The sequence below is a fragment of the Oratosquilla oratoria genome, chromosome 17 (genome assembly GCF_046742065.1).
Source record: "Oratosquilla oratoria isolate Oo_2021 chromosome 17, ASM4674206v1, whole genome shotgun sequence".
NCBI classification, from domain to species: domain Eukaryota; kingdom Metazoa; phylum Arthropoda; class Malacostraca; order Stomatopoda; family Squillidae; genus Oratosquilla; species Oratosquilla oratoria.
Window position 1 is genome coordinate 53,331,603 of NC_134793.1, and position 23,057 is coordinate 53,354,659.

A 23,057-nucleotide genomic window follows, 5' to 3' on the forward strand; every position below is an offset into this window, starting at 1 on the left:
TCATACACTCACTCATTTAAGACAGGTCCACAAAACTCTCTTCAGTAAGTGACTTATGGACTCAATGGCTGCAGCCAGTTTCCCTAGGTTCACGGGTCTCTTGCAAGAAAACCAGGATAATGGATTTGATTGATTAAACCCCCTGCAGATAAAGGGTTAAGTAATATATAGAATTACATCTGTTTTCATTAGATATTGAAATATGTAGCTCTAATGAATATTGGTAGTTTAAGTTCAGTATCTAATGAAAGCATTCTAATTCATATATTACTGTTGGAGAATGATATCAGTTACTCAAAAATTGACCCTTAGCTCTTTCATTTACAGCTCCTAGGGTTGCTGCTACTACCACAACCATATTCCTTGAGAAAATAGCTGTGTTTGAAGTAACTGCTCATGCTTGCTTCCTGTTCATACAGTTTCTTGCTTGTAAAAACCTTGTGTAGCGTGTAGAGTGAATAGAGTGACATTGTGTTTATTGGCTTCTGTCATTATATTAGGCTTCAATAGATGTATTTTTTTTCTTTTAAATGTAAGCAAGATGAATGCAGATTTGATTTTAGGAATTGTGAGTTTTTTGTCACAGCCATGGTGTTCATATATATTTTTTTTAATCTTGCAAAATGGAATGTGACTGAGGGGAACTTTACTATGTACATATATATATATATATATGTGTGTGTGTGTGTGTGTGTGTATGCATAAATATATATATATATATATATATATATATATATATATATATATGTACAGTATACACATACGTATACCAACATCTTTTCCCCCATACAAGCGAGGTAACCAAAAAACAAAGGCATAAAATCCACTCCCACCCATTCCATCCCCACATACTCCACTCCCACTCACCTCCCTCCCTCTCTCCCTCTCATCTTGGCTCCTCCTGTATTTACCTAGTTGTATTTTACAGGAAGGGGAGCTACGCTCATAGTGTTCCGCTTGGTATCTCACAGTGTCTAGTTTGCTCTTAAATTCATGAATGGTTTTTGCACACACTATTTTTTAATCCAGTTTGTTCCAAGTGTCCACCACTCTATGTGGAAAACTGTTCTTTTTCTGATCTCTTCTATAACTATGTTTTTTTATTTTCTTTCCATGCCCTCTTGTGATTCTCTTGTCCCAGTTTAACAATTCCTCTCTATCAAGTATTTCTGTGCCCTTCATGATTCTGTAGATGGTCAGTAGGTCGCCTCACTCTCTTCTTTGCTCCAGAGTCAGTAACTCCAGTTTAGCCAGTCTCTCCTCATATGATAAGTTTGCAAGTGCAGGGGCCATTTTTGTGGCTGCTCACTGGATTCTTTCTATTTTCTTTATATTCTTTTTGGTACTGGGTGACCACAATGTCGCCGCATACTCTAGTCTAGGCCTTATCAGTGTGACTAATATTTTTTTAATATATGTAAATGCCACTTTTATTGATCTTAGCAAGTTATAGGATTCTCCGACAATTTTGTTTATCTGTTTGTCATAGGAGAAGTTGTTTGAGATAATTACACCCAAATCTTTTTCAGATCCCACTTTCTTTACCTCCTTAGTTCCAATTTTATATTGTCCTGATATTCTATTTTTACTTTTTCCCATTTCTGACTCCAGTTCCATACCTTATTCAGGTCTTCCTGTAGTGATTCACAATCTGTTTCAGTTTCTACTTTCCTTAACAATTTAGCATCATCTGCAAAGAAACTCATGTAACATTTCACAACAACCTGAATATTTTTCTCTGAGTAAGGATTACAAAGGCGGAGCATGCCAACAGGAGACCTTTTGATCCATATCTAGGTCGGATGCGAAAAAAAAATCATATTAATAATAAAACAATAAATAAAAACTATAATAATGTAAATAACAAATAAAATATGGAATCAGGAAGTCCTCCATCCATTTTAGTAGGTTCCCTTGTATCCCTCCTATATGTTCCAGTTTTTTAATAATTTTTTGTGTGGTACTTTGTCAAAAGCTTTTTGTAAGTCCAGGAAGGCACAATCAGCCCATCCATTCCTTTCTTGCACTATGTCTATTAATTTTGAGTAAAAACATATTAAGTTTGTGGTACATGATCTTCCTTGTCTGAACCCAAATTGTCTTGGGTTTATTATATTGTTTACTTCCAGGTGTTTTACCCATCTGTTCTTGATAATTTTTCACAAATTTTGGCTATAGTGCTTGTTAGTGAGACGGGTCTATAGTTAGTTGGTTCTTCCTTGTTTCCTCCTTTACCCATTGGTACAATGTTAGCATTTTTCCAGTCTTTTGGTATTTTTCCTTCTTTAAGTGAGCAACTTATTATGTTATGTATTTTGTCCATTAGTTCTTTGCTTTCTTTTGGAAACCAATTTGCAATTCCGTCCAGGCCATGTGATTTCCTGACATCAAGGTTTGATAGATATTCCATTATTTCTTTTTGTGTTATTATTATCTCACTCATGGGGGAAGATCGCACTTCAATTCCTTTATCCCAATATTGTGTCTTCTCTCTAGTGAAAACAGACTTGAAGTGATTAATCATGACTTCGGCCATTTCTAAATCTTCTGTGTATTCTATATTTCCTTGGTGTAGTTTCACCATTTCCTGTTTATTCTTAAGTTTACTGTTCTTGTATCAATAGAATAGCTTGGGTTGCTCTTTGCATTTATCTATAATGTCTTTTTCATAGTTCCTTTTTTCCTCTCTGAACTTTTACATACTCATCTCTATAATTTATATATACTTGCCATATTCCAGGTTTTTTATCTTTTCTCCATCTTTTCCAAGCTCTGTCCCTTCTGTCTTTTGCCTCACTGCATCTTCTGTTGAACCAGCATTTAATGTACACTCTAACTTCTGTCTTGGTATGTGCCTATTCACCCCTTCATTGTAATTTTCCATCAAGATATCCCATTTCTCTTCCACTTTTGTATTTTCCATGTAAAATTTTTCCCAATTTGCACTCTGAAGGAATTTAGTTTTCCAAATCTTCCTTTCCTATGCTTTTCATTTCTCTCTGAATATTTCTTCCTTTAGTTCAGTCTCAATGAATATATGGTCACTCTTTCCAGTTGGTGTCTTATATTGGATTTTATCCACAATTTCAGGTTCTGTTGTAAATATTAAATCTAGTCTTGATGGTTCTTCATTATTTCTGTATCTGGTGTTTTCACTGACCCACTGTGTCATTGTATATTCCATAGTCATGTCCAGTGATACATTACCCCACAAGTCTTCGCCTGTCACTGTCATGTCCTCCCAGCAAATTTCTCTGCAGTTAAAGTCCCCCATAATTACCAGGTTACCTCTGCCCATTAGTATCTCATTTAATGAATGCCTTGTATCTTCTAGCATTTTCATATGCTTGTTCTCTTTCCAAGCATTCATTTTTGGGACACATAAGTCACCACAAACTTTCTACTTTTCATGTTCTTGTCTTCGACTTTTATCATGATCATTTCTACACTACCCTTGCCTTCCGTAATTTTTGTCACATTCAAGTTTTTCTTGGCCAAGAACATGATTCCTCCTCCCTGTTTCTTGTCTCTGTCCAGCAATTGTATAGTCCTTGTCCAACAATGATGGGTGGTATTGCACCCCTTAATTTAGTCTCCACAATTCCCATTATGTCTGGTTTTTCTTCTAACAGGTATTCATTAAGTTCATTCAGTCCTGAATTTAAATCATTGATGTTTGTATAGGCCACTTTTAATTTCTTTCTTTCTCCATCTTTTTTTGGTTCGCCCATTCTGGTGTACCATTTTCTCAGTCTCATGTCAATTACTCTCCAATAGAATTCCTTACTTTCGGTCTCCGTTCTCTTCACGTTTATTTCCTTAGCTTAATTTTTTAGTGTCTTCTCTTTTTCCAATTCCTCAATATTCATTTCTCTTTTTATCCATATCTTCTTATAATGTTCATTCCTTGCCAACTTACCTACTTTTTCAAATATGTTTTCTACTACCATTTGACATCTTAGTTTTACCTTTAGGGGTCGGTTTCTTTCCTTAGAATAATGACCAATTCTTTACACATCGATGCCCTTCTCTACATCCTGGGCTCCATCCTAAATTTCTTGTAGGATTGCTATTGCTGTTTCTTTTTCTTCTTTTTCTCTCATGTACCTTGCCAGACCATGTTTTTCTTTTAGTCCCTATACCACAACACATTTTTTCCTATTCACTGCATCTCTGATCCAATTTGCCTTTTCATTAATTACTTGGATAATTGTGTCTTTTGCATTTTCCTGCATTTGTTGGACTATTTGAAGGCAATTTCTTTATTTTCTATGTTTTCCTTCCATTTCTTAATCTTTTGGATGCTTTTCTCACCTAAGTTTCTTTAATTTTTTTAGTCATTTCTTGTTTTTGTTATTTACCTCTTTCTTTAAGTTGTCGCTATTGGCAGGATCATTAATTTTCTTCTTTTTGTTTTCACTCTTCACCTCTCTTATATCATTTTTCATTTCCTTAGTCTCGTTTCTTAGTTCCAAGTTAGTTTCTCTTAGGTTGGAAATTTCATTGTGAGCTTGCACTAAGCAATCCATCAGTTCAACAATTTCCTTCCATAAGTCCATTATTTCGTTCTCCTACCATTTTCTATTTTTGCTCATTTCCCTCTCTATATCTAAGATTTGACTTAAACTCATAGGTACGAATTCCAATTCCAATGGAGCAGTGATATATATATATATTTATGTGTATTTACCTAGTTGTATTTTACAGGAAGGGGAGCTATGCTCGTGGTGTCCCGTCTTCATATCTCATTTTATCTAAACTATTTTTGAAATTAAGTATTGTTTTTGCACACACCACTTTCTCATCTAACTTGTTCCAACTGTCTTTTACTCTGTGAGGAAAGCTGTTCTTTTTCACATCTCTTCTATAGCTGTCTTTCTTGATTTTCTTTCCGTGTCCTCTTGTATTTCTATCATCCCATTTTATCAGATTCTCTCTATCAGTAATTTCTATGCCTTTCATGATTCTGTAAATAGCTATAAAATCTCCTCTCTCTCTTCTTTGCTCTAGTGTCTGTAGTTCAAGTTTTGCTAGTCTCTCTTCATATGATAGTTTTGAGAGAGTTGGTGCCAATTATGTAATTGCTCTTTGTATTCTTTCAAGTTTTTTTATACATTTTTTTGTACTTGGTGACCATATCGTTGCTGCATATTCCAGTCTTGGTCTTATCAGAGTGATTAGAATTTTCTTCACCATTTCTTCATCCAGGTATGTAAATGCCACTTTGATTGTTCTTATTAAGTTATAAGTTTCTCCAAAAATCTTATTTATATGTTTCTCAGGTGACATATTATTCATAACAATGACTCCCAGGTCCTTCTCATTTTCTACTTTTTTTATTCCTTCTCCCAATTTATATGATCCTGTTATTCTGTTTTTGCTTTTTCCAAATTCCATTATACTACACCTTTTAGTGTTGAACTCCATCTCCCACCTACTCCATTCCTGTACTATATTTAGATCACTCTGTAGTGACTCACAATCTTCTTCCGTGTTCACTTTTTTTTAACAGTTTTGCATCATCTGCAAAGAAGCTCATATAACTTTCAATTCCGTCATCCATATCATTAATGTATATAGCAAACATTATTGGGGCCAGAACTTAAAGGAGAATAATAAGGAGAACAAGGAGGGTTGGAAAAAAATTCAAGAAAATAGCAAAGTTGCATTCACTGACATAATCAGACAGCAAATGAATGAACAAACTGAAAACTCAGTTATTAAAGTGATGAGACAGAAGGAGAATATAGTAAGAGACTTAGCAGACAAAAAGAAATGTATAATTATATTAGGAATGGAAGAGAAACATAACCCAGATAGAACCACAAGAATCAAAGAGGAAAATGAAAAAGTAAGAAATTTACTAGAATTAGTTCAGGAAGATGAACCAGAAATAATGAAACAAATCAAAGAGAAATTCAGGCTAGGGAAATATAGTACAGACAAGACCAGACCAATTAAGATTAAATTCAGGTCACAAACTACGGCTGAGAATATCTTATCCAAAACAGGGAAACTAGCAACAAGTGAACAATATAAAAAGGTATGGATAAAAAGGGAAATGAATAAAGAGGAAAGAGAGGAAGAAAAACAGAAAAGACTTGAAGCAAAGGAAAAAAAACGAGATAAGAATGGAGTCAGAAAAAGAGAGATTCTATTGGAGAGTAGTGAATATGAAACTAAAGAAAGTCGACATACAAGAGAAAAACAAAAGGGAAACAGAGAACACAATGGAAGTGGCAGAAAACTAAGAGTGTCTTACACAAATATAGATGGATTAATAACAGGATTGAATGAGCTGAATGATTATTTGAAAGAAAAAGAACCAGACATAATGGGAATTGTAGAAACAAAATTAAAAGGTCCACTACCACCCAACAGTGTAGGTCATGATGCATATAATTATTGGATTAGAAACAGAGTGAAAAAGGAAGGGGGTGGAGTTATGTTCCTGACTAAGAAGGATATAAACGTGAAGTGTGTCACATATGGAAAGAATACAGTAGAGATGATAATGATGGAAGTAGAAGACAGAGATAAGAAGAACAGAAAGTTTGTGATAAATTATGTGCCCCCGAAAACAGCCTCATGGGAAGAGAGTGAACATAAAAGTATGTTAGAGGACACAAAGATAACATTAAATAAGATAATGGAAGAGGGAGGAAAAATAAGTTATGATGGGCGACTTTAATTGCAAAGAAATCTGCTGGGAAGAAATGACAGTAAAGGGTGGAGACGGCTCATGGGGAAACGCTCTACTTGAGATGGTTACTGACCATACAATGACACAATGGATACAGGAGAACACTAGGTATAGAAATGAAGAAGAGCCATCGAGACTAGACCTAGTAATTACATCCGAACCTAGAATAGTGGACAAAATTGAATATAAAACACCAATAAGTAAAAGTGATCACATATTGATTGAACTGGAACTTAATGAAGAAAAATATATAAAAAGAAATGAACAATATAGAAAAGGAAGAATGATGTATGAAAAAACAAACTTTGATCAAATAAGAGAATTCTTTCAAAAGGAAAACTGGGAAGAAATATACAAAGAAGAAACAACAGTAGAAGAGAAATGGAATATTTTGACAAAAATTTACAAAAAAAGGAGTGGAAAAGTATGTCCCAAGACAAAAACAAGAAAAAGAATATGTAAAATGCTGGTACAACAAAAGCTGTAGGGAGTTAAAAGACAAAAGAGACAAAGCCTGGACCAGATGAAAAAAAGACAGAAGACCTGAAAAATGGAAAATATATACCTGTTATAGAAATGAATATGTACAAATGTGCAGAGAGGAAAAGAGAAAATATGAAAAAGATATCATAGAAAAGTGTAAAGATCAACCAAAACTATTCTACAGATTTGTAAACAATAAACTGAAAAACAAACAAGACTTGGAGAAATTAAGACAGGAGGGAGTTGAATACACTGAGGAAATGGAAATGGCAGAAATTATGAACAAACATTTTAAATCGGTGTTTACAAGGGAGAACATACAACCTGAAGAGAACGAATGGAAAGAGAAAGTCCCCCCTATGGAAGAAATAGAAGTAACAAAGAATGAAATATTAACACACTTGAGTAATCTTGATGTCAGAAAATCGCATGGACCAGATGAAATATCAAACTGGATACTGAAAGAATGCAGGAATGAACTGGCAGACAAAATACATAGCATACTAAATAGTTCCTTGAAAGAAGGAAAAGTTCCAGAAGATTGGAAAAAAGCAAATATAGTACCTATATATAAAGGAGGAAATAAAGAAGAACCTAACAACTATAGACCAGTCTCTCTAACAAGTACAATAGCAAAAATTTGTGAAAGAATTATCAAAAGTAGATGGGTAAAATATTTAGAAAAAAACAGTGTTAAATCCAAGGCAATTTGGATTCAGACAAGGACGATCATGCGTCACCAATTTAATATGTTTCTATTCAAGGCTAATAGATATAATACAAGAAAGAGATGGATGGGTGGACTGTGCATTTTTAGATCTAAAGAAAGCTTTTGACAAAGTACCACATAAGAAGTTGCTTAAGAAATTAGAAACTGAAGGAGGAATACAGGGCAAACTACTAAATTGGATGGAGGACTTTTTGCAAGAAAGAAAAATGAGAGTAGTGATAAGAAACCAGCACTCAAAATGGGATGAAGTAATAAGCGGTGTTCCGCAGGGAACAGTTCTGGCCCCAATAATGTTTGCTATATATATTAATGATATGGATGAAGGAATTGAAAGCTATATGAGCTTCTTTGCAGATGATGCAAAACTACTGAAAAGAGTGAAAACTGAAGAAGATTGTGAATCACTACAGAGAGATCTAAATAAAGTTCAAGAATGGAGTAGGAAGTGGGAGATGGAGTTCAATACAAAAAAGTGTAGTATAATGGAATTTGGAAAAAGCAAAAACAGAATAACAGGAGCATATAATTTGGGAGAAGAAGGAATAAAAAAAGTAGAAAATGAGAAGGACCTGGGAGTCATTGTTATGAATAATATGTCACCTGAGAAACATATAAATAAGATTTTTGGAGAAACTTATAATATAATAAGAACAATCAAAGTTGCATTTACATACCTGGATGAAGAAATGGTGAAGAAAATCCTAATCACCCTGATAAGACCAAGATTGGAATATGCAGCAACGATATGGTCACCAAGTACAAAAAAATGTATAAAAAAACTTGAAAGAATACAAAGAGCAATTACAAAATTGGCACCAACACTCTCAAAACTATCATATGAAGAGAGACTAGAAAAACTTGAACTACAGACACTAGAGCAAAGAAGAGAGAGAGGAGATTTGATAGCTATTTACAGAATCATGAAAGGCATAGAAATTACTGACAGAGAGAATCTGATAAAATGGGATGACAGAAATACTAGAGGACACGGAAAGAAATAAAAAAAGACAGCTATAGAAGAGATTTTAAAAAGAACAGCTTTCCTCACAGAGTAATAGACAGTTGGAACAAGTTAGATGAGAAAGTGGTGTGTGCAAAAACAATACATGAATTTAAAAATAGTTTAGATAAAATGAGATATGAAGACGGGACCCTACGAGCATAGCTCCCCTTCCCGTAAAATACAACTAGGTAAATACAACTAGGTAAATACATATATATATATATATATATATATATTCTGTTGAAAACGACAAAAAATTAATTAGATATTAATTTCTTTCTTAAGCTTTCTAGCTTTCGGAAAGTAGATTTCTGAGGAAAAGAGCGGGGAAGAAGCAAATTTCCAATTGACATTGGGAACTTATATTAACACAGATGTCTATTTTATAAAATAGACATCTGTGTTAATTTAAGTTCCCAATGTCAATTGGAAATTTGCTTCTTCCCCTCTCTTTTCCTCAGAAATCTACTTTCCGAAAGCTAGAAAGCTTATGAAATAAATATCTAATTAATTTGCTGTCGTTTTCAACAGAATATGCTTGAAAGAGAATCTCCTGCCACGCTTCACAAATATATGTATATATTTATATATATATAATATATATATATATATATATATATATATATATATATATATATATATATATATATATATATATATATATGTGTGTGATTCATTGTGCCAACAGCACTGTATGGGACAGAAACATGGAACATGAGGAAGAGAGAAGGAGTTTGGATGTGTTTGAGATGAGGTGTCTGAGAAGTATTATGGGGGTTACTAGGCTAGATAGAGTGAGAAAAGAGCAGGTGAGGAGGAGAACAGGGGTGGAAAGGGAGTTGGGAGATAGGGTTGATGAAAGAGTATTAGGATGGTTTGGACACATGGAAAGAATGAGTGAAGAAAGACTAGTAAAAGAGGTATGGAAGGCAGATGTGGAGGGAGTGAACATGAGGGGATGTCCTAGGATGAGGTGGATGGATGGGGTGAAGGGGGCTTTGGGGAAGAGGGGAATGTCTGTTGAGGAAGGACGGGAGAGGACAGAAGACAGGGGTGAATGGAGAATGGTTGTATATGGATGATGTGATGCATGAGGTGGAATGGGCAAGGGGATGGGGGGTGAGGTAGTATGTGTGAGCAAAATTTAATGCAGCCTAAAGGGATTTCTCCCCGTCTTCTCCTTTTATGCATGGGGGACGGAGAGGGGTGGTCGCCGATTTAATGAAGCAGCCTTGCTGTGGATGTGCTGTCTTGCGACGCTGCTTATGACCCTGGGCATTGGACAAGGTGCAGGGATGACCCGTCATCCAGGAGGTGCTAAGATAAGAGGGAGGGTGGAGGGGTGTGGAGTGTATTTAGTGATGGAATGGGTGGGAGTGATTTTATGCCTTTTCCTTTTTGGCTACCTCCCTTGTAAGGGGGAAGAAGCCTTGGTATATGTATGTATGTATATATAAGTAAATATATATATATATATATATATATGTATATATATATATATATATATGTATATATATATATATATGTATATATATGTATATATATGTATATATATATATGTATATATATATATATATATATGTATATATATAATATATATATATATGTATATATATAATATAATATATATATATATACACGTGGAGTTAAAAACGACAGCATTGTTGTAGTTGTTCAGTTTTTTCTTCGTATTCTCGATTTTCCTGATAAGAGATTTTCCATTAACTGGGTGAATTGAAACTAGGTCTCTATATTCTTCCATTTATTCTTATTTGACATCGACGTTTCGTCTTAAACAAGACATTATCAAGATATAACTGAAATAACAAAAATTACATGGTAACAGTAAAGGTACTAGACAATATCAAGATATAACTGAAATAACAAAAATTACATGGTAACAGTAAAGGTACTAGACAGTATCAAGATACAACTGAAATAACAAAAAATTACATGGTAACAGTAATAATAAAGGTGACAAATTTGTAAAAATAAATACGAAGACTTACATACAGGTATTTAAAGAGAGGAAGAAGGGTGTAATAATCCAGAGATGACAGAAGTATATATACCTAAGATCAGGTCAGACGAAGGGGGGGGGGGGAGGGACAGACAATAAGGACCTCAGAGGTCAGGGGTAAGTGGGGGGGTTGGGGAGAGGGTTAGGCGGGTTCGGTCACCGAGGGTGGGGGAGGAGGTGGAGGTGAAGGGAGAGAGAGAGAAGGGGTAGAGGGGGAGGGGGGATTTTTATTTCTAAATAATGGGATAGAAGAGATTACATTGCATTGAATGTTAATAACCGGAGTTTTGTCCTTAATGTGGAAGGCTTCGAGTAGTTGTAGTCTCCTAGGGTCATTGCTCGATCCAAGGAGCAATCAAAGAACACCATAGGAGTTCCCATAACGCTGCTCTCAGGAGAGATGATTTGATCAACACCACCAAAATTATTGGATCGAGCAATGACCCTAGGAGACTACAACTACTCAAAGCCTTCCACATTAAGGACAAAACTCCGGTTATTAACATTCAATGCAATGTAATCTCTTCTATCCCATTATTTAGAAATAAAAATCCCCCCTACCCCTCTACCCCTTCTCTCTCTCTCCCTTCACCTCCACCTCCTCCCCCACCCTCGGTGACCGAACCCGCCTAACCCCCACCCCCCCTTACCCTTGACCTCTGAGGTCCTTTTTGTCGGTCCTCCCCCCCCCCCCCCTTCGTCTGACCTGATCTTAGGTATATATACTTCTGTCATCTCTGGATTATCACACCCTTCTTCCTCTCTTTAAATACCTGTATGTAAGTCTTCGTATTTATTTTTACAAATTTGTCACCTTTATTATTACTGTTACCATGTAATTTTTTGTTATTTCAGTTGTATCTTGATATTGTCTAGTACCTTTACTGTTACCATGTAATTTTTGTTATTTCAGTTATATCTTGATATTGTCTAGTACCTTTACTGTTACCATGTAATTTTTGTTATTTCAGTTATATCTTGATAATGTCTTGTTTAAGACGAAACATCGATGTCAAATAAGAACAAATGGAAGAATATAGAGACCTAGTTTCAATTCACCCAGTTAATGGAAAATCTCTTATCAGGAAAATCGAGAAAACGAAGAAAAAACTGAACAACTACAACAATGCTGTCGTTTTTAACTCCACGTGTATTACTGAGAATCTGCTCCCCCCCTTTACTAATATATATATATATATATATATATATATATATATGTATATAATATTATATATATATATACATATATATATTGACACATATATCTATATATATCTGTATATTGCATGCATTGTTAAAATCAACAGCTGTTGTAGCATTATTCTGTTTATACATACATATACCAAGGCTTTTTCCCCTTTACAAGGGAGGTAGCCAAAAAGAAAAAGGCATAAAACCATTCCCACCCATTCCATCCCTAAATACACTCCACCCCCCTCCACCCTCCACCCTCCCTCTTATCTTAGCACCTCCTGGATGATGGGTCATCCCTGCACCTTGTCCACTGCCCTGGGTCAGAGGCAGTGTTGCAAGACACAGCATATCCACAGCAAGGCCACTAAATTAAATCGGCAACCCGCCCCTCTCCATCCCCCCATGCAGAAAAGGAGATAGGGAGAAATGCCTTCGGGTTGTGTCAAATTTTTCTCATGCATACTACCTCACCCCCCATCCCCCCACCCATTCCACTTCATGCATCACAGCATCATCCATATACAACCATTCTCCATTCACCCCTGTCTTCTGTCCTTTCCTGTCCTTCCTCAACAGACATTCCCCTCTTCCCCAAAGCCCCCTTCACCCCATCCATCCATCTCATCCTAGGACGTTCCCTCATGTTCACTCCCTCCACATCTGCCTTCCATACCTCTTTTACTAGTCTTTCTTCACTCATTCTTCACTCATTCTTTCCATGTGTCCAAATCATCCTAATACTCTTTCATCAACCCTATCATCAACCCTATCTCCCAACTCCCTTACCACCCCTGTTCTCCTCCTTACCTCCTCATATCTCACTCTATCCAGCCTAGTAACCCCCATCATACTTCTCAGACACCTCATCTCAAACACATTCAAACTCCTTCTCTCTTCCTCTCTTATGTTCCATGTTTCTGCCCTATACAGTGCTGTTGGCACAATCACTCCTTCATACAGTCTCCTCTTAGCATCCATTCCCAAATGTCTATTCCTCATTTCACTTTTTAATCCACCAAGGCATTTACTTACTTCTCTCAATCTACATTCTACCTCCACCTCCACTCCCCTTTCCTGCCACATTTGCACCCAAGTATCTAAAACTATCCACTTCCTCCAGTCTCTCTCCCTGCTCACTTCAAGTCTGCTGCCACTTTCACCCCTTGTACATCTCATCACCTTAATTTTACCCACATTTATCTTTAATTTTCTTCTTTCACACACACTCTCAAACTCTGTCACCAACTTCCTCAGTCCCTCCTCTGGTCCTGCTACAAGGACAGGGTCGTCGGCAAACAACAGCTGGCTCACCTCCCACTTTTCTCCATTTTCTTTAACCATCTCCAATCCCTGACCCACCACCCTTGCATTTACCTCTTGCACCACCTCATCCATGTATAAGTTGAACAGCCAGGGTGACATAACACACCCCAGACGAAGTCCCACCTTTACCTCAGACCACTCACTCTCTCCACATCTAATCCTGACACATGCTCTACTACTCTCGTAAAAACTCTTGACAGCTCCTAGAAGCTTTCCTCCTATCTGGTATATCCGCAAAACCTCCCACAGTGCCTTCCTGTCTACCCTGTCATAAGCCTTTTCCAGATCCATAAAAGCCCAAAAAACATCCTTACCTTTTCCTATAGCTTTCTCACATATATGTCTTACCACAAAAATCTGATCTACACAACCTCTACCTGTCCTAAATCCACACTGTTCCTCACCCTCTCTCTGTTCCTCTCCTAATCCTCTCAACCAAGATCCTCCCATAAGCCTTCCCAACTACACTTAACAAGCTAATCCCTCTGAAACTACTACACTCACACTTGTCCCCTTTTCCCTTGTAAAGTGGAACTATACAGGGACTCCTCCAGTCCTCTGGCACTCTATCCTCTCTCCAGCAAACATTAAATAACCTCACCAGCCAGTCCACCATCACTGTACCTCCTTTTTTTAGACATTCTGCATGGCATCCATCCAGACCAGGTGCCGTACCTGCTCTCATCATCTTAACAACTGCCTTCACTTCATCTTTCCTTATTTCTCCTCCATTTTCCTCACTCATCACAGTCATTTTCTTAGCACTTTCCACTGCAGCTATCTTTCCCTCCCTATCCTCCTTCACATTTAGCAACTCCCTAAAATACTCTGTCTATCTTCCCCTTACTGCCTTCTCTTCCATTATCATCTCTCCATCTGCACCTTTTACCTTTTCTTCTCTACTTGATTCGTCTCCTCTTCCCCTCTTTTAATTTCTTACCAAAACATCTTTTTATTACTTTCAAAATTTTCTGTTACACTCTTACCCCATTTCACATCTGCTCTCCTCTTTGCCGTCTTTACCTTGTGCTTTACTTCTCTTTTCTTTTCTTTGTACCTCTCATATGACTCCCTCGTCCTATTTTGTAACCAATCTGTGAAAGCTCGCTTCTTCTCTTCTACAACCTTCTTTGTTTCCTCATCCCACCATTCACTACCCTTCCTTCTATTTCCTCCCATCCCTCTTGTTCCACACACCATCTTTGCACACTTTGTGACTCCCTCATTGAACCATCCCCATTCCTCCTCCACTCCTAGTTCTACTCTATCCTTCACTCCCTCCCACTCCTCCTTCAGCTTCTTCTTGTACTCCTCCTTTTCCTTTTCATTTAAAAGAGTTCACTCCAAGCACCTCCCTACCTTTTATTCTGTTTATAGAATTTCATTTCTATGTTGCGCACCAATGTGTGGTTGTCTGGATGCAGATCTCTTGGAGTACTGAAGTCCATGGTATTTTCCTCTAGATGTCTTGGCCTTAACTGGCCATCTTCAGGAGGTGTTAACTGGTCGAATTGTAGACAGAATGACTCGGTTTGGCTGCATGTTGATATATATCGGCGGGGAGTGGAGAGCTGAAACATTCGCCTGCCAATCAACGCATGGGGAGCGCTCTCTGCCTTCTGGTTGGTAACGACATTTCAGGCTACTGCTGGATATTGATAGTGGGTTTTTGATTGTAAATGAGCACCACTTCTGTCATTTTTAGTCTGGTGTCGTAGTTCCTTTCGATGATGGTGGTGGTGCTTCCATATAATGTCTTTTAAGTGCGAGTCCATGCTCGTACAGGTAGCGTCTTCTTATGGTGTTACTTGTACGAGCATGGACTCGCACTTAAGAGACATCATATGGAAGGCACCACCACCATCATCGAAAGGAACAATGACACCAGAAGACACTACCTGTATGAGCACGGACTCGCACTTAAGAGACATCATATGGAACTTATGTAAGGCACAACCACCATCATCGAAGGGAACAATGACACCAGAAGACTAAAAATGACAGAAGCAGTGCTCATTTACAATCAAAAACCCGCTATCAATATCCAGCAGCAGCCTGAAATGTTGTTACCAGCCAGAAGGCAAAGAGTGCTCCCTTTGTGCTGATTGGTGGGCGGACATTTCATCTCTCCACTCCCCGCCGATATATATCAACAGGGGCCAAACTGAGTCATTCTCTGTCAACATTTTGACCAGTTAACGCCTCCTGAAGATGGCCATTTAAGGCCAAAAGATGTCTAGAGGAAAATACCATGGATTTCAGTACTCTACTAAGAGATCTGCATCCAGATGACCGCACATTGGTGTGCAACATAGAAAAGAAATTCTATGAGCAGAATAATGCTATCGCAGCTGTTGACTCTAACAACAAATGCATTATTAATGGCCTATTTCCAATATATATATATATTTATGTATGTATATATATTTATATATGTATGTATATAAATATGTATGTATATATATATATATTTATATATGTATGTATATATGTATATATAATATATATGTATGTATATATGTATATATAATATATATGTATATATGTATATATATGTATACATATGTATATATATATATATATATATATATATATATATATATATACAGACACTCCTCTACTTACGTTCATTCGTTTTACGTTTTTTTCGATTTTACGTTTGAACTGACTGTTAAAAAAGAAAAAAATGAAAAAAAAAAATTTGAGTGAATTTTTTAGTTTAGCGCGCTCTCCGTAGTTCAAACGATACTTACGCATGACGCTGCGTCCATTGTTTACATGGCACAAACGACAGACTGAACGTACCTTGCCTCCTCCTCCTCCTCCTCCTCCCCCTCCTCCACCATCTCAATTTATGTTGCTTGAATTTAATTTATTTGAAATTAATGTTACAGTAAACTCGCGCTTATCCGAACGCGTTTTAACCGAATAATCGCATTAACCGAACATTTTCTCAATACGGTAGCCATCGCTTCAACCGAACGTATTTGGATCTCAACCGAACATTCGAACACCCCGCCGCCCCTTCCGCCACCCCCGCGCCACCCGCAAGCTTCACCAAGTGCTCACACGGTGGCAGCACACTCCATGTACCTGATCGGCTGTTTATACTCTATAGAATATGTTTATGAACTATTAAAAGCATTTCCATGCGTATGTTAAGCTTACAGGTACGAATATTGCAGCTGACATTACCGCATAAAACTCTACGGGAATGAAACATACAAAATAGGATTAACCTAACATTTCGGTTAATCGGACATTTCTAATCCCCCTTGGAGTTCGGATAAGTGAAAGTTTACTGAATTTTACAATGTTATGTGTATAATTAATGATTTAGGGGTGTTTTATAAGATACGGTAATAGAATTTACGGATGTATAGTACAGTATGAACGGTCATACATTACTAGAACGTTCAGTAACAACTTACGTTCATTTTCAACTTACGTTCGGCCGTTCGGAACGTAACTAAAACGTTAGTTGAGGAGCGTCTGTATATATATATGTAATATTTTTCCTCTCTCTCCCTCCCCCTCTCTATCCCTCCTTCCCCCTCTCCCTCCCTCCCCCTCTCCCTCTTTCCCCCCTCTCCCTCCCTCCCTCCTTCCCCCTCTCCATCCCTCTTTCCCCCCTCTCCCTCCCTCTTCCCCCCTCTCCCTCCCTCCCTCCTTCCCCCCTCTCCCTCCCTCCCCCTCCCTCCCCCCTCTCCCTCCCTCCCCCTCCCTCCCTCCCCTCCCCCTCCCTCCCCCCTCCCTCCCTCTCCCTCCCTCCCCTTCTCTCCCTCCCTCCCCCCCTCCCCCTTCTATCCCTCCCAGTCTCCCTCCCTCCCTCCCCCTCTGACTCCCTCCCTCCCCCTCTGACTCCCTCCCTCCCCCTCTGACTCCCTCCCTCCCCCATCTGTCTTCCTCCCTCCCTCCTCTTTTCTCCCTCCCTCCCTCCCCCTCTGTCTCCCTCCCTCCTCTTTTCTCTCCCTCCCTCTTCCTCTCTCTCCCTCCTTCTCCCTCTCTCTCCCTCCTTCTCCCTCTCTCTCCCTCCTTCTCCCTCTCTCTCCCTCCTTCTCCCTCTCTCTCCCTCCTTCTCCCTCTCTCTCCCTCCTTCTCCCTCTCTCTCCCTCCTCCCTCTCTCTCCCTCCTTCCCCCTCTATCTCCCTCCCTCCCCCTCTCTCTCCCTCCCTCCCTCTCCCTCCCTCCTCCTCCCTCCCCCTCTCTTCCTATCCTTCCCTCCCCTTCTCTTCCTATCCTTCCCTCTCTCTTCGTATCCGTCTCTCTCTCTCTCTCTCTCTCTCTCTCTCTCTCTCTCTCTCTCTCTCTCTCTCTCTCTCTCTCTCTCTCTCTCTCTCTCTCTCTCTCTCTCTCTCTCTCTCTCTCCTCCCTCTCTCTTTCTTCTCTCTTCCCTCTCTCTTTCTTCTCTCTTCCCTCTCTTTCCTCTCTTTCCCCACTCTCTTTCCCTCTTTCTTCCCCCTCTCTCATCCCCTCTTTCTTCCCCCTCTCTCATCCCCTCTTTCTTCCCCCTCTCTCATCCCCTCTTTCTTCCCCCTCTCTCATCCCCTCTTTCTTCCCCCTCTCTCATCCCCTCTTTCTTCCCCCTCTCTCATCCCCTCTTTCTTCCCCTCTCTTTTCCCCTCTCTTTCCCCCCTCTTTTTCCACATATTTTCTCCTCTCTCTCTCTCTCTCTCTCTCTCTCTCTCTCTCTCTCTCTCTCTCTCTCTCTCTCTCTCTCTCTCTCTCTCTCTCTCTCTCTCTCTCTCTCTCTCTCTCTTTCTTTTCTCTCTCTCATCTCTCGTATGCCTCAAAATACTTGAAGGTCAATATCAACTTGATTTGTTAAATAACCCACACACAGGTTTACTTTATCATCTTGATTGCATGCATAAAGCACCTATTAGCAGTGCATTGAACCGGGCACTGGGCCCTAGATTGAAGGGTTAGAACTGCATTGACACTCTCAATCAGATGGCATGCTTTATAGGATTTGTAAGAACAAATGGAAGTTTTTATTTAGCTAGAGACTAAAGGGGTTTGGAGTACATGTAGGGAGTTGCTTAGCTAGTGGCATGTTGTATAGTTATGTATTGGACATCATACTCTTTTTAACTGCTTCATTGATGATTTGTCACAATATATTATTTATCAACACCTTTTCACTCTTAATAAAAGCTGAGGTTCAGCTGAACTATGAATAATGTGAATTTCAAATTAAAAGTTGAATTTGTATTTAAAGTATAAAAATTCTGAGGTTCAAATTAAGACTACAGAACTAAATAATATAGAGTTTAAGAATGACATTTTAAAAATCTAACTTTATCTAAGTTAGTTGAATATGAATGATATATGAAATTCATTTTAGTATAACTGTATGTGAATTTAAAACTTGACTGATAGATAGCTGTTTTTTCCATTTAGATAGTAGGAGAGGTACAGTGTGGTTTTGGTAAGGAAAATGGTTACAAAGTTACTATTAAGACAGAAAATATAAAAGATAGGAGTGTGATTGCACCTGTGTTTTATAGATATGGAAAAACTGTCTGACAGAGTAGTTAGCAAAGGAGTAACAGAAACCAAGAAAAAGTAAAGTGTGGTTGAAATATTTAGGGGCAGCACTGGGTTATTAATTGCATGGCCATATGCACTCACTGATGTAGGGAATTTCAGGGTAACTGTACAGAGCAGGGTCACACATCATATATCTATGTTAGAGTTGAATCAGTTGAACAGTTGAGGCAAAAGATGGTATAAGAGGAAGACTACAACTGAAACCCTAGAATACATTGTTAGGACTTTGAATCCATATGGATGTTGGTTGTTTGAAGGCAGAAAGGAAGCAGGTAGTACATTTGTAAGAAGAAAGTGTGTTAGCACTGAGTGAAGCTAAATTTATAGGAAAAGGTGAATTTTGAGTTTGGGAGTGTGATGGGTAGTTGGAAGTGGTGAGAGAGTAAAGGAGGGAAGGAGTGACACTTTTGATTATTATTAAGACATGTGCTTGGTTGAATGGAATTGTCATCATGGATGATGTTGATGAAAATGAGTTTGGGTTGGGAGATTGGGTGCTTTTGAGTGTATATGACTGGTAGTGAGAAAAGTGAGGGGAGGGAAGTGTTATGGAAGGATGTAAGTGAAAATGTGAAGAATTTTAGAAATGTTAATGTTATAGTTCGGGCTCTAAATGCTAGGGTAGGAGATGAGCTAGTGGATGAAGTAGTAAGGAAGTATGATATGCCAGGAAAGAACAACAGTGGAGAGATGTTGGAGGTGTGTATTGAAAGGAAAATGATGACAACAATGTTTAAGTGGAAAGATGTGTACAAAGAACAGTGATTGATAGGAAGATAGTTGAAATTGCATTGATGGATAATGTAGGGGTGCCCAGGAGGAGGTTTGGAAAAGTTTTGGGTGTGAACATGTTTAGGGTAGAGTGCAGTGGAATGTCTGATCATCATCGGTTGGAAGGGGGATTGAAAATGGATGTAAAATACAGAAAGAAGTTGAATGTGAAGGGGAAAGGGGAAGGATACCTGGTGAGACTGAGAAAGGTTTGGAATGTAGTGAATAAGAGAAGTGGGAATAAAGGAAGAATCCATGTTTCAAATAGGAAGGACTAAAGTTTGCAAAGTGTCTTGGATTTAAAAAAATGGATGGGAACAGAAGGAAAGTTAATGGATTGGGAATGAAGAAGTAAGGGGATGTATGGTAGAAATGAGGTGTGCATGTGGAATGGTTGCAAAAAGAAACAAGAAAGAATATGAAAGGTCTAGAATGAAGAGGATGGAAGTGAAGTGTAAGGTGGGGGAAGGCAAGAGAAGAGCAGAGGTGAGGTAGGATAGATGTTTTAGAAGTTTGAAAAGAATAAAATGAAGGAAGTAAAAAGAGTGAAAAGGAGAGTTGGGCAGATAATAGAGAAAAAAGGGAAGAAATGGGCAGTTGGCAATGGACAATGTAATGGAAAAGAAGGCTGTGAGGGGAAGATGGGCTGAGTTTTACAAGGAACTACTGAATGTAGAAGAGGATAGAAAAGCTTTAATTGTGGCACTGGGAGATGTCAGGAGAATGACTGTAATGGGAGAGGGGAATGATAAAGCTATAACAAAAAAGATACAAGTAATATTGAGAGATGGTTTGTCATGTGAAGTTTCTGGCAGAGGGTAGGGTAATTACAGTGGAAGTAGTGATCATGCATTTTTGCCTGGAAGGACTCCTTTGCTAGGATATAGATGCCTGAGTGTGGAACAAGAACCCAACTTCATTTGTTAACTTTAGATCTTGGGGAGAGATTTAGGGACTGGATTGCCCACTGAAGTCAAATAAATGACATCAGGACCATGTTTGGCAATCTGAAGCAAGGTTGTACATTGTGAGGTCCACCTTCAGATGCTGTGGTAGAACATGCATAAGCCCAACCTATTCATGTTCATAGTTGGTTTCAATGAACCTTACTTTCCATATCCATACTCATGAGAGCTCTAGTTTGTCATTTCTGAGTCCTGTATTGGTCAAGGTTCCCAGCCAATCTGACAATATATATGACCTCTATACTTTCCTGTCTCACATGACACCAAACCATTACCTTGGACACTTCAGTGCACTCCCCTGCAATTTTCAGATTTTTATATTTGAAGATATCCCACAGTTCTTCAGTGTCCTCATAGGTGCCAAGCACTTTAAGTTGAAGTCGATCATAAATTACTACTGCATGTTCTTGTGCACACACATCATCCCAGAGCATTTCCAGATGAAATCCAGTTGAATTACACCTGGGAATTTTCCTAGATTTAGTGTTGGAACTACAGGTTTGTGACCAGTCCCAACTCTCCTAGCATTGCTATATCAAGTCCTTCAGTGTGACTCTTGTCTCTAACTAGGAACCAGCCAATGTCAACATCCTGGACTTGGCAAAATTCAGGAGAGAACTGTTAGTGTTCCTGGTTCCAGAGCCATGGGAGACAAGTCATAGTTCAGTCAGGTCTGCTCATGCCAGTAACCACATTGAAGTTGCCCAAAGTGACTAGTATGTCCTGTGGCAACATTTATCAACTATAGAGTCTAGTTTGGTATAGAATATTTCTTCATTAGTGTAACTTTCTTCCTGTACACTACAATTAGATGCTTAACCTACCACCAGTCCTCCATAACACCCCTATATAATACACACACACAGCCAGAAACAATTTTCTTAAGATCAACAAATCCTGTACTACAACAAGCAGCCCTCAACACCAAACCCAAGAAAGGAAACCCTTTAAACACACAAGAATAACACAGGCTATGGTCAGACCACCACCGGGCACTAGAATTATGCCAAAGCAGAATTGGCTAGGTAACAAGATACCTTGTACCCAAGATGTAGTCTCCACACAGAAAACACAAGCATATTATTTTATACTGCCCAACACTCACAACCCAAACAACTTAACAAAATTTCTTCCCAAAATAACCATTGGCTTTTGCCAGATTCATTGGTACTGAAGGTCTCATTCAAAAGAGATTGAAGACAACAGGTTGATTGTTTTACATATCAGTTTTGGGGTCAGTTTTCATCACTGATGATGTGGACATGGGGAACAATACATTTATTGAGTACACACTTGTATATTTGTATGTATGTGTATATGTACAGTATTTGTATATGTATTGCTTTCAAAACTGACTATTATTTTTACTTAGAGAAGATTTTGTTTATGATTATAATGTTCAACTTGTGTACCTTTTCTGTCTACAGGAGGCCAGCAATCCCCCAAAAGGCAGCCACACTATCAAACCCAATGAACCTCCACGCAAATCCATCAGCAGCTGGTTAGCCAAGTGTACTATTCTATGATACGTTTTCACCTCAAGGTGCTCCTCTCCATTGAACAGGGCAAGAGGGAAATATTGGGCAGTGCCCTACCTCCATCAGGCACTGACCATTTAAAGTCATGAACCTGAGTGTAGATAACAAATATTTTGCAAGCAATGAAGAATTCCTGGAGCTGTACACTTAAATGGGAATCCTACCTTGAGGCAGATCTTCTGCCAAAGACATCTGAATGACAATGAAAGCCTTTCTTTACAACTAGTTGGGACTAAATAAAGAATTGTATACATATAATTGTGCAAATAATGCATAGGTATGTGTATGTATGTATTTATACATATTTGTTTTGAGTAAGTGTGTGTGTGTGTGAGTGTGTGTGTGTTTGTTTGTTTGTTTGTGTATGTGTATGGATATGCATGGTTGTATATGTATGTATATATGATTAGTTGATAGATGAATGCATATGTATAAGAATAATAAAAAGGAATAGTTCACTGAACTTTGATGACTAAAGCCTGGTGAATTATTGGTTTCCTCTTCAAAGCTAATTTATGTAGGACCCTGCCCATTCAATTCCTTCAATTAGTGTGGATTATCAAATCATTGTTGTGTGGGAAGAAATTTTAAGTTATTCCTTTGTATGTTTACCTAGTTGTATTACATGGGAAGGGAGCCATGCTCGTGGTGACCCATCTCTGTATCTTTCAGCATCAATTTTTTTTCTTAAAATCTTGAATAGTATTTGCACACAATGTTTCTTTATCTAAGTTATTCCAGATATCCAGCACTCTGTGTGGGAAGCTATTCTTT

General features: G+C 38.3%; 1 protein-coding gene across 1 annotated transcript in view; it reads left to right on the plus strand.

The window, feature by feature from the left end:
- Positions 1-22,741, plus strand: part of Rab8 (RAS oncogene family member Rab8) — a 64,227-nt gene extending 41,486 nt beyond the window's left edge. Inside the window, exon 5 of the mRNA XM_076201010.1 lies at positions 22,173-22,741. Within this exon, the coding sequence (XP_076057125.1) occupies positions 22,173-22,271 (99 nt within the window). The 3' untranslated portion in view covers positions 22,272-22,741. The remainder of the gene's footprint in view (positions 1-22,172) is intronic.
- Positions 22,742-23,057: the final 316 nt, after the last annotated feature.